Source organism: Balaenoptera physalus (assembly GCF_965194825.1).
Source record: "Balaenoptera physalus genome assembly, chromosome: 4".
Lineage (NCBI taxonomy): Eukaryota > Metazoa > Chordata > Mammalia > Artiodactyla > Balaenopteridae > Balaenoptera > Balaenoptera physalus.
This window is the reverse complement of record NC_138891.1, coordinates 130,245,948-130,266,092: the sequence shown is the minus strand read 5'-3', so window position 1 is coordinate 130,266,092 and position 20,145 is coordinate 130,245,948. Positions and strand designations below refer to the sequence as shown.

At 35.4% G+C, this 20,145-nt stretch overlaps 1 protein-coding gene across 3 annotated transcripts in view; it reads left to right on the top strand.

Moving 5' to 3' along the window:
* LTN1 (listerin E3 ubiquitin protein ligase 1) overlaps positions 1–20,145 on the top strand; it is an 84,564-nt gene that overhangs the window by 30,940 nt on the left and 33,479 nt on the right. For 2 of the 3 annotated variants that reach the window (XM_082460291.1, XM_082460289.1), the window contains exons 7-20: positions 608–781; positions 1,785–1,975; positions 2,708–2,843; positions 3,694–4,503; positions 5,030–5,071; positions 7,579–7,768; positions 8,147–8,188; positions 8,297–8,536; positions 9,378–9,531; positions 10,322–10,466; positions 10,928–11,114; positions 12,872–13,031; positions 13,984–14,088; positions 19,334–19,476. In XM_082460291.1, the coding sequence (XP_082316417.1) occupies positions 608–781; positions 1,785–1,975; positions 2,708–2,843; positions 3,694–4,503; positions 5,030–5,071; positions 7,579–7,768; positions 8,147–8,188; positions 8,297–8,536; positions 9,378–9,531; positions 10,322–10,466; positions 10,928–11,114; positions 12,872–13,031; positions 13,984–14,088; positions 19,334–19,476 (2,719 nt within the window). The remainder of the gene's footprint in view (positions 1–607; positions 782–1,784; positions 1,976–2,707; positions 2,844–3,693; positions 4,504–5,029; positions 5,072–7,578; positions 7,769–8,146; positions 8,189–8,296; positions 8,537–9,377; positions 9,532–10,321; positions 10,467–10,927; positions 11,115–12,871; positions 13,032–13,983; positions 14,089–19,333; positions 19,477–20,145) is intronic. The other variant, XM_082460290.1, reaches the window with a different exon arrangement.

Here is a 20,145-nt window from a genome sequence, read left to right as displayed (position 1 = left end):
TTCACTTTTGGCTTGGTAATTCCTAATGTCTCTTCAGCCCTGTGGTGTTCTTAAGATTTTTAAAAAGTATTTTTTTTTTTTTAAATTAAGAAATTTTAAGAGTAGTTATTTGTTATTTCATTTTTTTTTTTAAAGCTTGATGGTATTCACATTGCTTAATTTGTGTCATGCTTTATTTATTTATTTTATTTCTTTATTTATGGCTGTGTTGGGTCTTCGTTTCTGTGCGAGGGCTTTCTCTAGCTGTGGCAAGCGGGGGCCACTCTTCATCGCGGTGCGCGGGCCTCTCGCTATCGCGGCCTCTCTTGTCGCAGAGCACAGGCTCCAGATGCGCAGGCTCAGTAATTGTGGCTCACGGGCCCAGCTGCTCCGCGGCATGTGGGATCTTCCCAGACCAGGGCTCGAATCCGTGTTCCCTGCATTGGCAGGCAGATTCTCAACCACTGCGCCACCAGGGAAGCCCCTTAAAAAGTATTTTTTCTAGCCCTTTTAGTTTTATTAATGGAAGGGTTAGTATGAATAACCTACTTGCCATTACCATAAATAAAATTTTATCATACCTTGACTAGGCTTTAGTTTAATTCAGCTTTCCATTTTTTTCTTTCAGATCCGCTCAGCCTATTTTGAGTTAGTTTCTGCTTTGTGCCAGCGTACTCCACAGTTGATGAAAGATGAAGCATCCAAAGTGAGCCCATCTGTCCTTCTTAGCATTGATGACAGTGACCCCATTGTATGCCCTGCTCTCTGGGAAGCTGTGCTTTACACACTTACAACTATTGAGGTAAGTTAAAGAGGTACATTTAGTACATCTGGGAATATTTGTCTTCTTAGTTGTATTTTAGAAGCCTTAGATACCATGTGAGAGAGCCTATCAGATTATAATATTTAAAACTTGCTAGAAAAATGCTTTCTTGGGAATAAAATATTTAATCCAAAACTTTGTATAAATCTTAAACTGACCATAAAATGATATAGCATTTTTATTTTACTTTCAGTTTAGTCAATATCAATTATCCTTTAAACTTATATGGCCCAATGAAATCAACATATCTGAATCTTATATTTAAGATTAAATATTGCTGTCCCTTTTAGAAAGCAGCTTTTTTTTTTTCTTTTTTTTTTAACTTGTTTAGAAAGCAGCTTTTATAGAAATCTTTTCAGTTAAATATTACTTCTTTTTTGGCTGCCTCAGGCCTTAGTTGCAGCACGCGGGATCTTCATTGAGGCATGCAGGATCTTTCGTTGCTGTGTGCGGGCTTCTCTCTAGTTGTCGTGTGCGGGTTGTTTTCTCTTCTCTAGTTGTGGTGCGCAGGCTCCAGGGCATGTGGGCTCTGTAGTTGTGGCACATGGGTTCCAGTGTGGGCAAGCTCTGTAGTTTGCCACACACAGGCTCTCTAGTTGAGGTGCACGAGCTCAGTAGTTGTGGCATGCAGGCTTAGTTGCCCTGTAGCATGTGGGATCTTAGTTCCCTGAGCAGGGATCGAACCCACGTCCCCTGCATTGTAAGGTGGTTTCTTTACCACTGGACCACCAGGGAAGTCTCTAAATAGTTATTTCTGATCAATATTGTCCTGGAAGCATGTTGTATACATAATTACTAAATGTAATAAATTTCTTATAATTTCAGACTTTTAGTTTTTAATGGTGGTGAGAGATTTTGACCCTCTTTAGGTAGAATACTTGATTTTTATTTTTGAGAGTCTATGTGTCTTCTCTCTTAATTGGGAAATGTATGTTTATGATCTCTAATTATTATTATAATCTTTTTTTTTTTTTTTGGTAAGGACTGTTGGCTTCATGTAAATGCAAAAAAAAGTGTGTTTCCCAAGCTGTCAGCTATGGTTCGTGAAGGAGGTCGGGGTCTGGCTGCTGTCATATATCCTTATCTTCTGCCATTTATCAGCAAACTCCCTCAGTCTATTACAGATCCGAAGTTGGATTTCTTCAAAAATTTTCTCACCTCCCTAGTTGCAGGGTAAGGAATTTAAATTCTTGACCTTTAAAGCAAAATAGATTTTTTCTTATTTTCATAAATGGGCAGAATGACATACTTGTTATTATCATATGTAAATTTCCCCAAATTGTTTTGCTGTTCATTAAACACTTTTGAAGTTTTAGAGAATTACAATTGGAATTCTTTTTTGGGGTACTTTCAAGACTTCAGTGGTAGTATGCAGCAGAAAGTGAGATAAATTATGGCAAGGCCCTTAGGTGGAAATAGACTCTTTTTCAATGACCCATTTTTTGGTATGTTGATAAATACAAATGCCCGAGTGCAGAAAATGAACCAGTGAACTTTTCCATTAATTTAAATATAATAGCTGTTTAAAGTCACACTTAAAACGTCATTTCCGTGTATTTGTTGAACTTAGTAAAAGATACCCGGTTTTATTAATGATTAAAAATTTTTTTTCCACTACAGTATTATCTTTATTTGGTTAAGTCCTCTCTTTGAAATTTGCAGGTGGATTGGTTCATGAATAGAAAATAAATATGTTATCTTCTCTTGATACATTTTTGAAGATATGCTATTTTTCATAGTTCTTCAAGTTTATAATCTAATTGGGCTGTATTTTGGTTGTTCTTAGTTTTTCATTAAAGAATTTTATTTTTAGAAATTCTTTTTCATGCCTTTATTTTGGTGTTTTTGTATTGCTTATTTTCTTTTTCATGAAGGAGTAAGCCACAGGTATTTATTATTTCTTAGGCTATCAACAGAAAGAACCAAAACCAGCTTTTCAGAGTGCTCAGCAGTAGTATCTGCTTTTTTTGAATGCTTACGTTTTATAATGCAGCAAAACTTAGGTGAGGAAGAGATAGAAGAGATGCTCGTCAATGATCAGGTATTTATAATGTAAAAAATCATCAGTGCCTTTGCACACTAACTATAAAGAATCAAGCTCATTGTGTCTTGTTGCCATTTTTATTAATTAGCCTTCCTTGTAAAGATTTCATTTTTATGATTTACAAATTAGGTAATGTGTATTGCTGACCAATAAATGAAAATTTCTGTATTGTTAGTTGTTAGCATAATACCATAATGCCTAAGTACTAGTCACTCTCTGGTTGTACAAACTCTGTTTTAGAGAGTTGCAATGCAAAACAATTTAGAAGATGCAATTTTCAACATTTTGTATTTTAGTTTATATTATAATCATCTCCTTCCTTCTAAAATATGTAGTACATTTATCCTTTTGTGAGCAATTGTGCTTGGCTTTTAGAACTAGTGATGAGAGCAGGTCCTGGAATATGGTTCCTTATGGTAGGAAATTAATTAATATGATTATATAAGCCCAGATCCTAGTTGATGTCTCAGATAGTTAATTTCTCTTATCTTTGTAATTTAAGAGAAAGCACTGAATTCTGTGGGTCCTGTATGTCTTTCATATTGGTTTAGAAAAAAGGAAAAAACTTTGAATAAGTTCAGAAGATGCAAAGAGTTGATGACCAATGATCTTGGTCAATTGTATCATAAAAAATAAGTAATTCGGGGGGATACAGTGAAATCGTTAGGCTCTTTGAATGATATGAAGATGATTTTTCAGGTTCAAATTAACTCTTTTCATAGTTCTGGGAAAAAAATTCATGTTTTTCAGTTATTAAATATGAAAATTTATAATGTTTTACAAATACCTTGTTTAAATTTTATTTTCCCTGAAAACTGAACTTTAATATTTCTACCTTCTCTTTCAGTTGATTCCTTTTATTGATGCAGTTCTCAAAGACCCAAGATTGCAAGATGGGCAGCTGTTTAACCATTTGGCAGAAACTTTAAGTTCATGGGAAGCCAAAGCAGATTTGGATAAAGATGATAAAACAGCTTACAATTTGGAGAAAGTGCTACTGAATTTCTGGGAAAGACTGTCAGAGATCTGTGTTGAGAAAATCAGTGAGCCAGAAGCCGATGTTAAGTCAGTTTTGGGTGTTTCTAACCTATTACAGGTCCTTCAGAAGCCAAAGAGCTCCTTGAAGTTAAATAAAAAAAACGTTGGTAAGGTTAGATTTGCTGATGAGATGCCCGAAAGTAATAAAGAGAATGAGAAATATGTCTCCTCAGAAGGAGAGAATAGTGAAGGCTCTGAATTAATGGCTGAACCGTCTCTCACTCACAGTTGCTCAGACCTTATATCACCCCTAAGGAAAAAACCTTTGGAAGACTTAGTCTGTAAACTAGCAGAAATGAGTGTTAATTATGTCAATGAACAAAAGTCGGAGCAACATCTAAGGTTTCTTTCCACTCTGCTCAACTCCTTCTCTTCAAGCCAAGTATTTAAAGTGCTATTGGGTGATGAAAAACAGAGTATTGTCAAAGCCAAGCCTCTTGAAATAGCCAAACTTGCACAAAAAAATCCCGCGATACAGTTTTTATACCAGAAAGTAATAGGTTGGCTAAATGAATATCAAAGGAAGGATGCTGGTTTCTTGGTGGACATTTTGTACAGTGCCCTTTGTTGCTGTGATAATCATATGGAACGAAAAGCTGTCTTGGATGATCTAATTGAGGTATTACTGTTCTGTATCTTTTTATTTTCATTTATTTATTTATTCATTCATTCATGCATGCCTGCATGCAGGATCTTTGTTCCCCAGGCAGGGATCAAACCTGTGCCCCCTACAGTGGAAGCGTGGAGCCCTAACCACTGGATCACCAGGGAGTTCCCTGTATCTTTTTAAACTATAATGGTTTACACTGGCACACTGATTATGGATGAGTAGAACGAGACCTCTGTGGGGGTTATTTTGGGATTGTTTCTTAACTATAAATGTCAATTTAAAGACAATATATTCTTGATTGGGATTGGGAAGTATGTGAGACTTCTGGGTAGCTGTTCAGTAAGAGTAAATATGTTAAGATGACAAAAGCTTGGTAATAAAAGGGTAAGTTCTTTCAGTCCATACTTTTTAAAGCTGGACTTGCTAAAAAAATGTTTTAGTTTTGTAGTGGTTCCATGGTTACTTCATTTACTAATAAAAAGTTTTACCAGTTACTGTTTTTTCTAGCAGATTGTTTCTCTTTTTCTTCTTTTAGGTGGATCTGAAATGGAATTCTATGCTTCAGGTCATTGAAAAGGTATCTTAGAGATTTTTCTCTTTTTTTTGTATTTATAAGTATAGAAAAATGAAACCACAGCTATATTCACATAATGGTATGTGATCAGGAGTCTCTGTTAGAGAATTTCCTTATTGTCACTTTCTTCTCATAATTTGAGAAGACATGGTGTTCAGCTTTCTATAGTATTATTTTTCTGGTTAGGAATATCAGGGAAGAATGAACAGGTTCTGGAAGATCCAGTGTCTCTTCCCTAGTGGGTAACAAAGGAAGAGTTAAGCATTTATCTTAGTTTATCTTTTAAACTAAGGTTTCTGCTGTTATCCTAGTTATTTTTTCTTCTGTAGAAATGGATTGAATGGTTCTAGCTTTGAGTAGAACGCATCAGGATATTAAGTTTGTTTTACCCTGGGATACTGTACAGGCAAACTAAAGTCTTCCCACCTTTATTTAATTGCCATTTGACTAAGTAAGAAAATTAGTGATGAGAATAATAAAAAGAAATCAAGGAACATAATTCAGAAAAATGTTTAAATGGCTTAAGTATTCTTTCCTAATGAAGATGTAAATGATATAACATAACACTTTTCCAACCATAGAAATGTTATGACTAGCTGCCTAAAAGTCTTCCTTTTCTTAAAGAACTTTTTCATTATTTTAAAATTTTACATACATAACTCTAATTTACAAGTTTCTTTTTTTCTGTCTTTTTAAATTATGTTGAAAAAACATATAATTTGCCATAGTAACCATTTCTAAGTGTACAGTTCAGTAGTGTTAAGTTTATTCACATTATTGTGCAACCAATCTCCAGAACTTTTTCACCTTGTAAAATAGAAACTATACCCATTAAACAATAACTCCCTATTTCCCCCAGTAGTTTATTTTTACAAAATAAATACAGAGTATTAATTTACTCTTTTTCAATGGGAAATATAACTTACTAGACACACCATTTGAATTACTTTATACAGTACCTTCCTGTAGGCAGGCTACAGGAAAAGCCAAATTATGAGAAAGCTGCTTGATAAGTCTAGAATCAGAGCAAAAGTATATAGTTAATAATTTGATAAGATAAAGATTGATATATCCATTTCCAACTTAGGAATGTACCTGCCAGTAGTTCAGGTACATCTGTTTAGAAGACTCCTCTTCCTGGGCAGTGTTTGGCAGTTCATAGCCAGTGTTTGCTTCCTGTACTTCTGTGACTAACTAGTCTCCCTAACCCCTGTTAGATTCTGTGGATATGTTAAAACATTGAGAAGTTGGACTTCATGTCTTAATAACCTGAGAGACATTTTATTCAGAAGTTTGCTTTTTGGATTCTGTAGGATTCTATAAAATAGATTGGTTTTATTTGGTAAGCTGTCTTAGGAAAGCCAATATTATAGCTATCTAAATTCTAGTTTTTCTTGTTTTTATGCAACCTCATACTTTATGAGTAGAGTCCTAAAGTCAGCTTCCTTAAAAACAAACCTGACTTTTGTAACCAGAAAGAACCTTAGAGATTTTCTAAGTTAATCTTCATTTTTCAAATTAGGAAATAGGCCCAGGTTGGTTAAGAGCTTTGTCTAAGGTCATAAAGCCAGAATAGTGGTAAAGGTTGGGTTAAAATAGAAGCTCTCATTACAGTTTTTTAAATAAGGAGATGAAACAGTTTTGGGGGCACTACCCAATCTGCACGTGGATTTTTTTTTTTTCCAGATTGCTTTGAAATGAGCCAAGTTGCAAATTCCTTTCTTCTCAGCCCTTAAACCAAAAGAAGCTCTGGGAACATGGATCACCATGCTTTTGGGGGTGGATTTACAGTTTTTTTCCTTGCTTCCCCACCCCATGAAAATAAACCAGTTGCTGTCAGCTATCTGCCCCAGTAACTATTTCAGAAAATTTGGGCAAATGATAAGTCCCATTGTTCATATTGAAGTAATTTACCACTATTGTATGTTAATTGTTCTTTAATTTTAGCAAAATTAATGAAAAAATTTAATATTTGTAGAGGATTTTAAAATCCGTCTTTAAAGTTCATTCATTATTCATTGAACATATCTGCAGTGTTGATAGCAGGTATCAAAGAAGTTTAAGACAGTCTCTGCTCTCAAGGAACTTACAGTCTCATTGGAAACAAGACATACACAGATGAAACATTATAAATAATAATACAACCCAGTAAGTGCTCTAGAGATTCAGAGAAAAGCAGTGATGAGTATGGGCTGGCATGGATGGGGGAGACTTCACAAAGCAGGGGGGATTTATACTGAATCTCAAGTAATGGATGTGATTTTGATAAATAGAGAAGAGGGGGAATATTTATGGTTGGGAAGATAGCATGAACAAAGCATGGAAGCGTGCATAAGCAAGGCTTAGTGGGGAATAGGGAAGATACCAGCCTTCTTAGAACTTGAGAAGGAGGCATGGGGGATGATGTTGAGGCCATGATGATGAAAGGAGGTAATATGGTACAAGTAATATTTTGGCAAGTCTACTTTTTGATCTTGCTTCTAATCTTTGCTTTAATTTTATGGTTTTAGGCATGTTCTAGTTCAGATAAACATGCTTTAGTAACTCCTTGGCTAAAAGGAGATATCCTTGGCGAGAAATTGGTAACCTTGGCAGATCATCTTTGTAATAAGGACTTGGAATCCACAGTATCTTCTGAATCTTACTTCTCAGAAAGATGGTCTCTTTTAAGCTTGGTATTATCCCAACATGTTAAAAATGGTAGGTAAAAATATGGCTTTTGTTTTTTAGTAGGGAGGGAGTAGTTTTTTCACCTTTTGGGAGGATTCCGTGCTGCTCAGTTTGCATAATATTAGTTGAGAATAACAAGATTTAGTTCACTCAAATATCTGAATTTTGTAAGCACCCTAAATGTTTATAAATCTCTGTAACATAACTTGGAAGATATTTAATACTTTTAGTTTTATATTTTAAAGGGTTTTGAATTTAGCCATTCACTCTAATTTTGTCTAGCATTGCTTTTTTACTTAATTTAAAACAGCTTTTTTTTAATGTGAGGGCTTTTATGCGTGGGGAACAGATTGATTTGTTGATGTGATTTTCTTTTATCTAAAACATAAACACCTTTTTTTCTTTAAGAAAAAAACACATGGAGAGACCAAGGTGGAATGTTAACCCAAAGTAAAGTATTAAAATACACTGGTTAAAAAATTAAAAACAAAGATTAAAAAAAGGAAATCACACTGTTAATATTTCTTGTATTTTGTCTGTTTGAATTTTTTTCTGTAGATTACTTGATTGGAGAAGTATATGTTGAAAGAATTATTGTTAAACTTCATGAAACTTTATCCAAAGCAAAGAAATTGTCAGAAGCTGAAAATAATGACTCATCAGTGTCTTTTATCTGTGATGTGGCCTATAACTATTTCAGCTCAGCGAAAGGATGCTTGCTAATGCCATCATCTGAAGATTTATTGTTAACTCTCTTTCAGTTGTGTGCTGAGAGCAAAGAAAAAACACATTTGCCAGGTAATAGCCTACTGCTCAAATGTTTTGTTGGGAATCTCCGGCTCTGACCTTCATAGTGTAAGTGCCCAGGCTTTATTAATTGAATCATAATGTGTTTGAACTTTGAAAGCGTTTTGAGTAAAGGACTACAAATCTTAAACACTTTCAGCTTTAGAAACCAAGTTAAAGATGTATGTAGACATTATATCTAAAGTTTTTACTTGATATCAAGGAAATGGTTTTGGAAGGGGCCATGATAGATGAGTTAGAATCTTAGCTCCTTCACTCAGTAACTCTCGCAAGTTGCTTAATTTCTTGATGCCTCAGTTTCCATATTCATAAAGGGGGACATGAATACCTTCTTCTCTTATAGTTAAAGACATTCAATCTTGGTGTATAGTAAAATGAAATTGAGATTGCCTTTTTAAGGACTATATTCCTGTCTTATGTATTAATTCAGAGTCATTTGTGAAAGGAATGTAAAAAATACTCTTGAAAAAAAAAAATGCTGTCAATGGAGAGCCCTCCTCCCCAACCCTTTCTTTAATACTAACTTTTCTATTTGGAAAAGGTATAATATTTTTCATATCTCCAGAAGGGCAACTCTCTTATAAATAAGTTCAGAGCAGAAAAAAGCTGACTTTAAAAATCTTAGCATTTTTACATTTATATGGCATGAGTTAGCTTATATTATTGCATATTTATGACATAGTTATTTTGTTTTAGCCATTGAACAGTAATTTTATGTTTTCTTAATGGTACCTTAAAAATCTCAGATCTGCAATGAGTTCTTTCAGACATTTTGTACCGATGATAGTTACTTCATAGGGATTATGAATCACTGTTGACATCTTGATTTTAGACTTTCTTATCAGTAAACTGAAAAATACGTGGCTCTCTGGTGTGAATTTATTGGTCCATCAAACTGGCGACACATATAGACAGAGCACCTTCCTACGTTTATCTGCTCTGTGGCTGAAAAACCAAGTTCAGTCTTCATCATTGGATATCACAAGGTAACCTTTTCTTGTGCCCAGTTGCAGAGTATCTCTTTAATAATTGATCATTGTCCTTAATAAGATTCCATGATTAGTGTGAGTGCCTATGAAAAATGACGTGTTTGTTATGTAAGAAATCTACAGGATTCTAAGGGAAGATCCAAACAGATTTTTTCAAAAGGATTTTGTTTTAATGATCATCCCTTTAAGCTCAATTAATTGGAGAGTGATTTGTTCTGACCATAATAATTGATGGTCAGTGATGTGATAGGGGTGCTGCCCTGTGTCTTAGGCTGGTATGGATTGTAACCGTAAACTCTTATGGCCACCACGGACAGTGATTGTCCTTCATTGTTTATTTTTTGGGGGAGTCTGGTAGCCACTGTTGTAAGGGGTAGGATTGCAGATGTATTTCACATCTCATGCCTAAATCCATATATAAAAATGAAAACTAAGAGAATGCATCCAGAGCTACTGGGGTTGGGTTAAATCTTTTTCTGATTATCATGCTCTTTTCATGGAATAAAGTAGCTATATTTCAGAAATATCTGATCTGAAATAGGTCATTCCCCCCTTCATTCTGAAATAGAAGCAGCACTTGATTTCAATTATAAAATGTTGGATAAAGTCCCCTGTTTGATTGTGTGTTAGTCACGAGGGGAGGGTGGAGGGGCCATTTACTTGTATTTTGAATTGTCTTTTTTGTTCAGGTAAACTGTTACCTGCCGTAGGGTATTTAATGTATACCAGGGTGTTCAAATTGGTTATAACATAACTGCAGTGGTTAAGTTATTTGCATTATTTGCAGTCTTCAGGTCCTATTGTCTGCTGTTGATGATTTGCTAAATGCGCTTCTAGAGAGTGAAGATACTTATCTTCTGGGAGTTTATATTGGAAGTGTAATGCCAGACAACAGCGAATGGGAAAAGATGAGACAGTCTCTTCCTATGCAGGTATGTTGGAGATTGGAGAGTACTTATTTTATTCTGAAGTTTGGATTTCATGCAAACTTAAATATTTTAATTTTATTCTGGGGAAGAAAAAAAGTAAATGAAATGAGTATCTTACTTTGTGTTTCTGCCTTTGAATGCTCCTGTGTTGGGTGTTTGCTCTTTGCAAGATACCAGTTGACACTTGGCAGTTGCCATGGTACAAGGTAAATAAGACCTTGTTCGGTCCTGAAGGAATCCTAAAGAAACACACACATTGATCATTTCTGTTCGTAGAAACCAAACTTCTAGGCTTCTGTGGTTTTGCTAGTAAACTAGCAATAGCTTCATTTTTGAAGTTATTCTAATAACATTTTGAAGATATTTTAATAACTTTATTTTTGTTCCCTTCTTAATTGCAGAGGTAGTAATTAATGGAACTATTGAATGCTTTTGTGTATAATTTAATGTATTTTTTTTTACAGTGGTTGCATAGACCTCTTTTAGAAGGAAGACTGAGTTTGAATTATGAGTGTTTCAAAACAGATTTTAAAGAACAAGATACAAAGAAACTTCCCAGCCATTTGTGTACTTCAGCATTATTGAGCAAAATGATATTAGTTGCACTGAAAAAGGAAATAGTCCTAGAAAATAATGAGCTTGAGAAAATAAGTAAGTATATATGAGCATTCAGGTAAATACATGTGAACATAAGTAAGTATATATGAGTATTCAGATAAATACATATAAACATAAATCTTGAAGTAATTAAAATGTAATTTTGAAATAATTTTGATTATACTTCAGTCTAAATCTTTAAAGAATCAAAAATCCTCAGCTCCTTTTAATTATTTTAGCAATGAGAAACTTGAGGACACTTAAGAGATGAATGTTAAATTGCAAATCAAATGGAATCATACTGAATATCTTGCTGTAGTCTTGTTAGCAATAGAGCAGAATTTGGTATAAGATGTTACTCTAGCTGGCATGACATCAGTATAAGCATATCCTATGGCACATAACCCTAAAGAAAATGGTTTAAGTGAGTCTTGTGTTTCATCAAGGATTCTGAATTTTCAATTAATTTTTGAATCAGTCTACCTTTGTATAGGGCTATAATTTTTTTCCCAGCAAGTGGAGCTTCAAATGTTGAATTTCAAAAGGATTTAAAAATTCCCCCATTCCAGGAAATGGTGTAGAATTGTAGGTAGCAGTGTGACCTGTACAAAATGGCCTGAAAGGTGGAGGACTTGCGTAATTCCTGTATCAGTCTTGATTGTGAGCCCTCAGCTGAGTACAGTTACTAGCGTAGGAGAATATTGTGCCCTGTGGAAGAAAGCTGGAACACCTCTCGTGGTGAGCGAACTCCACATGCAGTTGAGGTCAAGGAGATTAGCCTGCTGTTTACTTTACTCACAGAGTGAATCTGTCCAAAAACAACAATGGAAATTAGAGTAATAATTTTTGTTTTTCTTATCTGGAACTTGCAAGGGATGGGATTTGATTTTTGAACCAGGTTTCAAGTCTTCTAACTCCAAAATCCATACCTGGCTTTATAAAAGAGAGTTGTGACTAATTATGTATTGAAAACCTGTGACATGCCAGGTTTTGTGATACTTGGTCATTTAATTCTCACAGTAGTCCCATGAGGTAGATTTGTATTATCCTAGCTGATGACGATGTGTGCAGCTCATTAGAATCCAGACTAGTCTGTCACCAAGGCCCATGCCCTGTGTACTAGATCATGCTCTCTCCCATTTCTTAACACATTGACTTGAACTTCTCAGGTCTTGGGTCCCATAGTTGTTTATCCTGGGTGCAACTTCTTATCATTTGTGGCAAAAATAGTAGGAAGATTCTTCCAGTATCTGTCTCTGATAACTTAGGTTACTGTCACATTCTTAACTAATCAGAAAACGGACCAAGTAATGTTTGGGAGAGGAGTGATATACTGTATCAGGTATTCTCAGCTTTCATTATAGTTGAACATCAAATAGTTGAAAATCAGTTCATAGGTATTTTATTTATTTATTTATTTATTTACTTACTTACTTACTTACTTAACTTACTTACTTACTTACTTACTGCGCTGTGCGGCACGTGGGATCTTAGTTCCCCGTATCAGGTATTTCATTTCATTATACTTGAACATCAAATAGTTGAAAATCAGTTCATAGATTATTGACTGATTGATTGATCGATTGCAGTACGTAGCATGTGGGATCTTAGTTCCCCAACCAGGGATCGAACCAGCACCCCCTGCGTTGGAAGTGCAGAGTCTTAACCACTGGACCACCAGGGAAGTCCCAGTTCATAGATATTTTGAAATTAGCGAGCACGACAATGTTAGGGAATGGGGGGGACAAGTGAAAACAGTTCAAAGGTCTGTTCACAAAATATACTCAGTAATGTGTTGTCCATTCTGTTAGTTGCAGAACTGCTCTATTCATTGCAGTGGTATGAAGAATTAGACAATCCACCTATTTTTCTAACTGGATTTTGTGAAATGCTTCAAAAAATGAACATTACATACGATAACTTATGTGGACTTGGTAATACTTCTGGCCTTTTGCAGCTGTTATTTAACAGGTAAGAATCTCTTTCAATTTCCATTTTTTTATGACTGTTTTGCTAGTTTATGGCTTGTGTCTTTAAAATGTAAGCCCACTTCATGCTAATCTTTGAATCAGAGGGTTTATCTAAATTAATCCCAATTCTTAATGATAAATACTTTGTGGATACTAAGTACTTGATTTACTCTTCTGGTGAGATATTTGGACTTTGCCTGTGTTATTAAATCCATAAATACATTCAAGGGCCAGATGACAATGAAAGAAATAGAATCCTGTAGAAGTTGTTTTAATTTGTCATACGTAACCCATCCTTCCACTACTCTAAATTTAACCTTTTACCTTGCATGTTGTTGCAGGTGTGTCTTAATATCATAACCACAAAACCCTCTCCCCTAGACGAGGAAGTAGGTATGAAAACAGAGTTGTTGTAGAGGTTATAGCAGTTTGATGGTTAGCTCGTTGAAATTACTGTGTTGAACTGCTTTCTCTTGAAGAGTTTTTCACTTGCCTGTAGTATTTTTCGTATGCTTTGCAGTATCAGAGGCCCCAGGCTGAACAGGTCTTCCTTTCCAGTCCCACTCTACATACTTGACACTCAGAACTTTCCTCAGTGGATATCAATACCTCCTTGCTTTCTCAACTTCAACAATCCTTGGTGTCCTCCGGGATATGTCCTCTTTCCAGCGGCAACCTCTGGTCCTCAAGCTTAATCTTTAAGGTCATCTCCCCTATTGGAACTTGAGGGGCTTTGGGATTGCCTTGGATGAGAGCTCAATATCAGCTGTAAAGGAGTTTCAGAAGTTAAGTTCCCAATCCTTTTGGTAACAGCAGTTGTTTGGGTGCAGAAGTGCTGTGTGAATTGATACCCTTACAAGGTGATTTATTTAGTTCTGTAAAAGGAATCCAGGTAAGCATTGTTTAAAAATCTTAACTACACTTTAAAAACGGAATTTTTTTTCCTCTTTTAGATCCAGGGAAAATGGCACCCTTTGGTCTCTTATTATTGCTAAGTTGATCCTTTCCCGAAGTGTTTCATCTGATGAAGTAAAACGGCATTATAGGAGAAAAGAAGGGTATTCTTCTTGAAAATACTTTTACTTTGAAATTTATTATGGGTGGTCACTTTGGCAACCCCAAACTAACAAACAGTCTAATGAATCAGGAAAACAAGACTTAGGAAATGAGGAAATTAAAGAAAATGAGACTTAACAATTTAAATTGCTTTAGGTTGTGGACACGTCTTTTTTTTAATAAGCATTTTTAACCTTATAACATTTTGTTGAGGAATTTTATATATGCTATAAATAATTAGCATTTCATAAACTTGTTCTCTTTTCCCCAGAAATCTCTCTGGTAGAATCTATCTCCCTATCCTTCCATCACTTTATTTGCTAAATGGAAATGATAAGGAAAGTTACTTACTCTTAACTCTATTCAATATCCTGTGATAAGCCATAATGGAAAAGAATATGAAAAGAATGTATATATATGTATAACTGAGTCACTTTGCTGTACAGCAGTAATAAACACAACATTGTAATTCAACTCTACTTCAATAAAAAATAAATTTAAAAAATTAAATTAAAAAAAGGTTACTTTTAAATAAGGATCATCCTATTGACGTATATTCTAAAAATGCAATAAATGTGTTCTTAAGACAAATAGTGAGGTTGGACATACTAGAGATTTACTAGAGTTGATCATACTAGAGAAGCTGAGCATTCAAATTAAACACCTAGCTGAAATTTACCAAGAGGCATTTTGAATTTACTGATTTACCAAGAAGAATTCAGAAGTTATATGTGTGTGTGTGTATTCTGGTACAGTAGAGTTGTAAGCTAAATTTTGATGTTTTTAATCTTATTTAAAAATTTAAAAAATTTATTATTACTATTTTTTTAGAAGAATTTATATATATATATAAATTTATTTATTTGGCTGCATTGGGTCTTCGTTGCTGCACACAGGCTTTCTCTAGTTGGCGATGAGCGTAGGCTACTCTTCATTGTGGTGCACGGGCTTCTCATTGTGGTGACTTCTCTTGTTGCAGAGCACGGGCTCTAGGTGCACAGGCTTCAGAAGTTGTGGCACGTGGGCTCAGTAGGTGTGGCTCACGGGCTCTAGAGCGCAGGCTCAGTAGTTGTAGCACATGGGCTTAGTTGCTTCGCGGCATGTGGGAATGTTCCCGGACCAGGGCTCGAACCTGTGTCCCCTGCATTGGCAGGTGGATTCTTAACCACTGTGCCACCAGGGAAGTCCTAAATGTATTATTTTGAGTTCAGTTATTAATGTGGATTATAGGTTCACATGTAATTATAAAAAATACAAAGAAATTCTGTGTACCTTTCATTCAGTTTCTTCCAGTGGTACCAGTTTGCATAATTTTAGTACAATTTCCCAACCAAGAGAATGGCATTGATACAATTCACTGACCAAGTTTACTTGCACTCACGTGTTTGTGTGTGTGTTCTGTGTGGGTTACCACCACCATATTACAAGCTACAGAATAGTTTTATCATAAGGATCCCCTATGTTACCCTTTCTTGCCAAAGCCACCTCCCCTCTTGCCATTCTCCTCACCTCTGGCAAACAATAATCTGTTCTCTATATAATTTTATCATTTAGGAATGTTATATAAACGGAGTCATATAGCATATGATCTTTTGATGTTAGCTTTTTTTTTTTAAGTAATTTAATTAATTTATTTATTTATTTTTGGCTGCGTTGGGTCTTCGTTGCTGCGCATGGGCTTTTCTCTAGTTGCCGCGAGCAGGGGCTACTCTCCGTTGCGGAGCACGGGCTCTAGGCGCGTGGGCTTCACTAGGTGTGGCTTGCGGGCTCTAGAGCGTAGGCTCAGTAGTTGTGGCACACGGGCTTAGTTGCTCCGCGGCATGTGGGATCTTCCTGGACCAGGGATCAAGCCCGTGTGCCCTGCATTGACAGGCAGATTCTTAACCACTGCGCCACCAGGGAAGTCCTGATGTTAGCTTTTTTTATTCAGCATAATTTTTAATTTTTTTCTGATTATAAAAGTCATAGGGAATTAACTAAAGAAGTATTAAAACTAATTACAAATGAGATGGACATATACTTGACATACAGAAATCAGTATCTTTCTTATTTACCAGTAATAATCAATTTAAAAATGGCATAGGAAAAAAGAAATTCTGTTCACAATGACAACAAAACTGTAAATACCCAGAAATAAATTTAACAAAAATTTAAAATTGTAAAACTTAAGATCACAAAAGAAGGTGGGACAATAAATTATAAAAATTGTTGTATCTATAATTTCAGTGTAATGTCAATCAAAATTTCAGCAGAATTTTTTGAAAAACTTGACAAACTGTTCTAAACATAGTATGCATTTGAAGGAAAAAAATGCTTAAGAATAGCTGGGACATTTATGAAAGAGAAAAGTGAAAAGGACTTGCCCTACCAAAATAATAATTAAGCAGTATGAAATTGGTGAACACACAGATCACTGGATCAAAATAATCGAGTCCAGAAACCAGTCCACACATATATGAAAATTTAGTTTTTGATACAGGTGGTCTTTCAAATCAGTGAGATGAGTCAATAATAAATGACATTAGGAAAATAGGACATGTGTTTGAAAAAAATTGTGAGACCCACTCCCTTACATTATACATAAAAGTAAAGCCCAGATGAAAACTAAATGTAAAGAACAGACCTATGAAAGTATTAGGGGAAAATGAGACTATAATCTTGGCATGGGGAAGATCTTAAGCAAAGCACAAACCCAGAATCCATAAAAGAAGCAATAGATATCTGATTTTGTGAAAAAACCTTTGTGCCCATCAACAGATAAATGGATAAACAAAAATGTGGCATATACATATAGTGGATATAATGGAATATTATTCTGCCTTAAAAAGGAAGGAAATTCTGACATGTTAAAATGTGGATGGGGAGGGAGGGTGGGAGACGCCACAGGGAGGAGATATGGGGATATTTGTATATGTATGGCTGGTTCACTTTGTTATACAGCAGAAACTAACACACCATTGTAGAGCAGTTATACTCGAATAAAGATGTTAAAACAAAATGTGGATGAACCTTGAGGACATATGCTCAGTGCAATAAAACAGTCACAAAAAGGCAAATGCTGTATGATTCCACTTATATGAGGTACCTAGCATAGTCAAATTCATAGAGACAGAAAGTAGAATGATGGTTGTCAGGGGCTGAGGGGAAGGGAGGTGGAGAGTTCTTAATTAATGGATAGAGTTTCAATTTTGTGAATGAAAAAGTTCTGGGGATTGGTTGCACAACCATGTGAATGAACATAACACTACTGAACTGTACACTTTAATATGGTAAATTTTACATAATGTGTATTTTACCACAATTTAAAAAGAGAACTTCTGTATGATAAAAGTACAGTAAGCAAAGGTTAAAGGGCAGGTGGCAAAATGGAAGAAAACACTTGCAAATTAATAAAGAATTAATAGTCATAATATATAAATAGCTTCTATTAATAAAACTATTCAAATTGAAGAATGTATCTAAGACTTGAACAGGTAATTCATAGGTGAAATAGTCAAAGGTAGTTCATTTATGAAATGTGAAATACAAAAGAAATACAAATTAAAAGTAGTACATTTTATCTACCATATTGCCAGGAATTAAAAAGAGTCATTAAGTGCGCAGCTAACCAATCTTGTACAGTTTTAGTGAAAATGTAAATTGATTATGCTTTTTTGAAAAGCAACTTGAAATTATCAAAATATAATACACTCAAATCCTTTGATTTTGCAGTTCTACTTCCAGGAGACTAGCCTAAAGAGGTATTTGCACATATGCAGAATAGTATCTGCTCAAGGACAGTTATTACAGCGTTATTTGTAAGAGCAAAAATTTGGGGGGAAAAACCTAAATGTCCACTAATAGGGAAATAGTTAAATTATGATAGTGTGGAATATTTGGGTTTTTTTTTTTTTTTAGATTTATTTTTGGCCGCGTTGGGTCTTTGTTGCTGCGCACGGGCTTCCTCTAGTTGCGGCGAGCGGGGGCTACTCTTCCTTGCGGTGCACGGGCTTCTCATTGCATTGGCTTCTCTTGTTGCGGAGCACAGGCTCTAGGCGCTCAGGCTTCAGTAGTTGTGGCACGCGGGCTCTGAAGTTGTGGCTCACAGGCTCTAGAGTGCAGGCTCAGTAGCTATGGTGCACCGGCTTAGTTGCTCCGCGGCATGTGGGATCCCTGGTTTTGTTTTTAATCTAGTTATGTAGCTTTAAAGTGGAAAGAATGGACTTCCCTGGTGGCGCAGTGGTTAAGAATCCGCCTGCCAATGCAGGAGACATGGGTTCGAGCCCAGGTCTGGGAAGATCCCACATGCCGTGGAGCAACTAAGCCAGTGCACCACAGCTACTGAGCCTGCACACCACAACTACTGAAGCCCGCACGCCTAGAGCCGGTGCTCCGCAACAAGAGAAGCCACCGCAATGAGAAGCTCGCACACCGCAACGAAGAGTAGTCCCCGCTCGCCACAACTAGAGAAAGCCCGCGCATAGCAATGAAAACCCAATGCAGCTAAAAATAAATAAATACATAATTAATTAAATTTTAATAAATAAGTAAAGTAGAAAGAATACTTTATACCTATATGTTCTGATGTAAAACAATCTACAAAGTACAGAAGTGTATATACTTATATACAAAGTATATAAGCTGCTGCATAGCACAAGGAGATCAGCTCCATGCCTTGTGATGACCTAGAGGGGTGGGATAGGGAGGATGGGAGGGAGGCTCAACAGGGAGGGGATATAGGGATATATGTATACATATAACTGATTCACTTAGTTGTTCAACAGAAACTAACACAACATTGTAAAGCAATTATACTCCAATAAAGATATTAAAAAAAAGACAATCTACAAAGTATATAAGTGGCAAATAATACAAAACTTAGGTAAATAAAACCCAACTATATATGTGCACATATATGAATATCAGTTCATACAAACAACATGCAACTAGTACTCTTTAAATTGAATCAGTAGACTCTTAAAGAGAGCATAATCATGTATAATTTTTAAAAATTATACATGGGGAAAGTTATTTTAAAAATTAGAAACGTGAAAAAGAGAAAGAAGCAGCAAAAAATAATTATCCACAGTTTCGTCATCCAGAATCAGCAAGTGTCAATCTCTTTCCTAGTTTCTTTTTTTTTCTCTACAATTATTTTATATGGTGGAAATATTAGTCTTTCTGAACAGTCTGAATAAGAAGAATTTTCTGAAATAACTAAATATTTAGGATAAATATAATTCATACCTTTTTTTTTTCTTTAAACAGTTTTTTTCCACTAACAGAAGGTAATATGCATACCATTCAAAGTCTCTGTCCATTTTTATCAAAAGAAGACAGGAAAGAATTCATTGCTCAATGTATACCTGCCCTTTTGGCCTGGACCAAGGAAGATGTTTGCAGTATTAATGGTTAGTTGCTTGGTAATAAATATTTCACTAATTATTGCTTGAGATGAAAGAAATGTTTCTTAATATCTAAATCCAAATCTAGCAGAGATGAATTATAGTTAATTTTTTTCCTAGTTTATAATTATTCTATATAACAAGTTGACTCAGTAGGACGAGTGTCATTGGAGAGTGGCTGTTACCATTTTGCAGGTCAGAAATGCTGCAGCCTTACGGGAAGATTCACAACCACAGATACCCTCTAATCATTTCTTTTCCATGTACAGCTTTTTTTAGCTACGCGTCATCTCTCCCTAGTCAACCAGTGATTGAACTTACAAAGGCAAAAGAGGGAACAGCTTTTGTTATGTTTTAAACTTTTCGGACATTCTGTACTCTATTAGTTCATTTGCTTATTAGTTTAACAAGCACTTACTGACCCTGGCTATGTGGCAATTCCTTTTGTAGAGAAGGTAGACATAAAGTTGTATGATAACTGACGTAGCAAAAAGATGTCATATGTGTGGAGGCGCAGAAAAGGAGTTTTCTACATGGCTTTGAGATGTTCTGGCTATTTCACAAAGAGAAATATTTCAATGGAGTGATGAAAGATAGTTTTCCATATGGACACAGTTGGGAAAGGTATTACAGGTACACAAAAACATAGGAGAATGCAGATAGTTCATTTTGGTT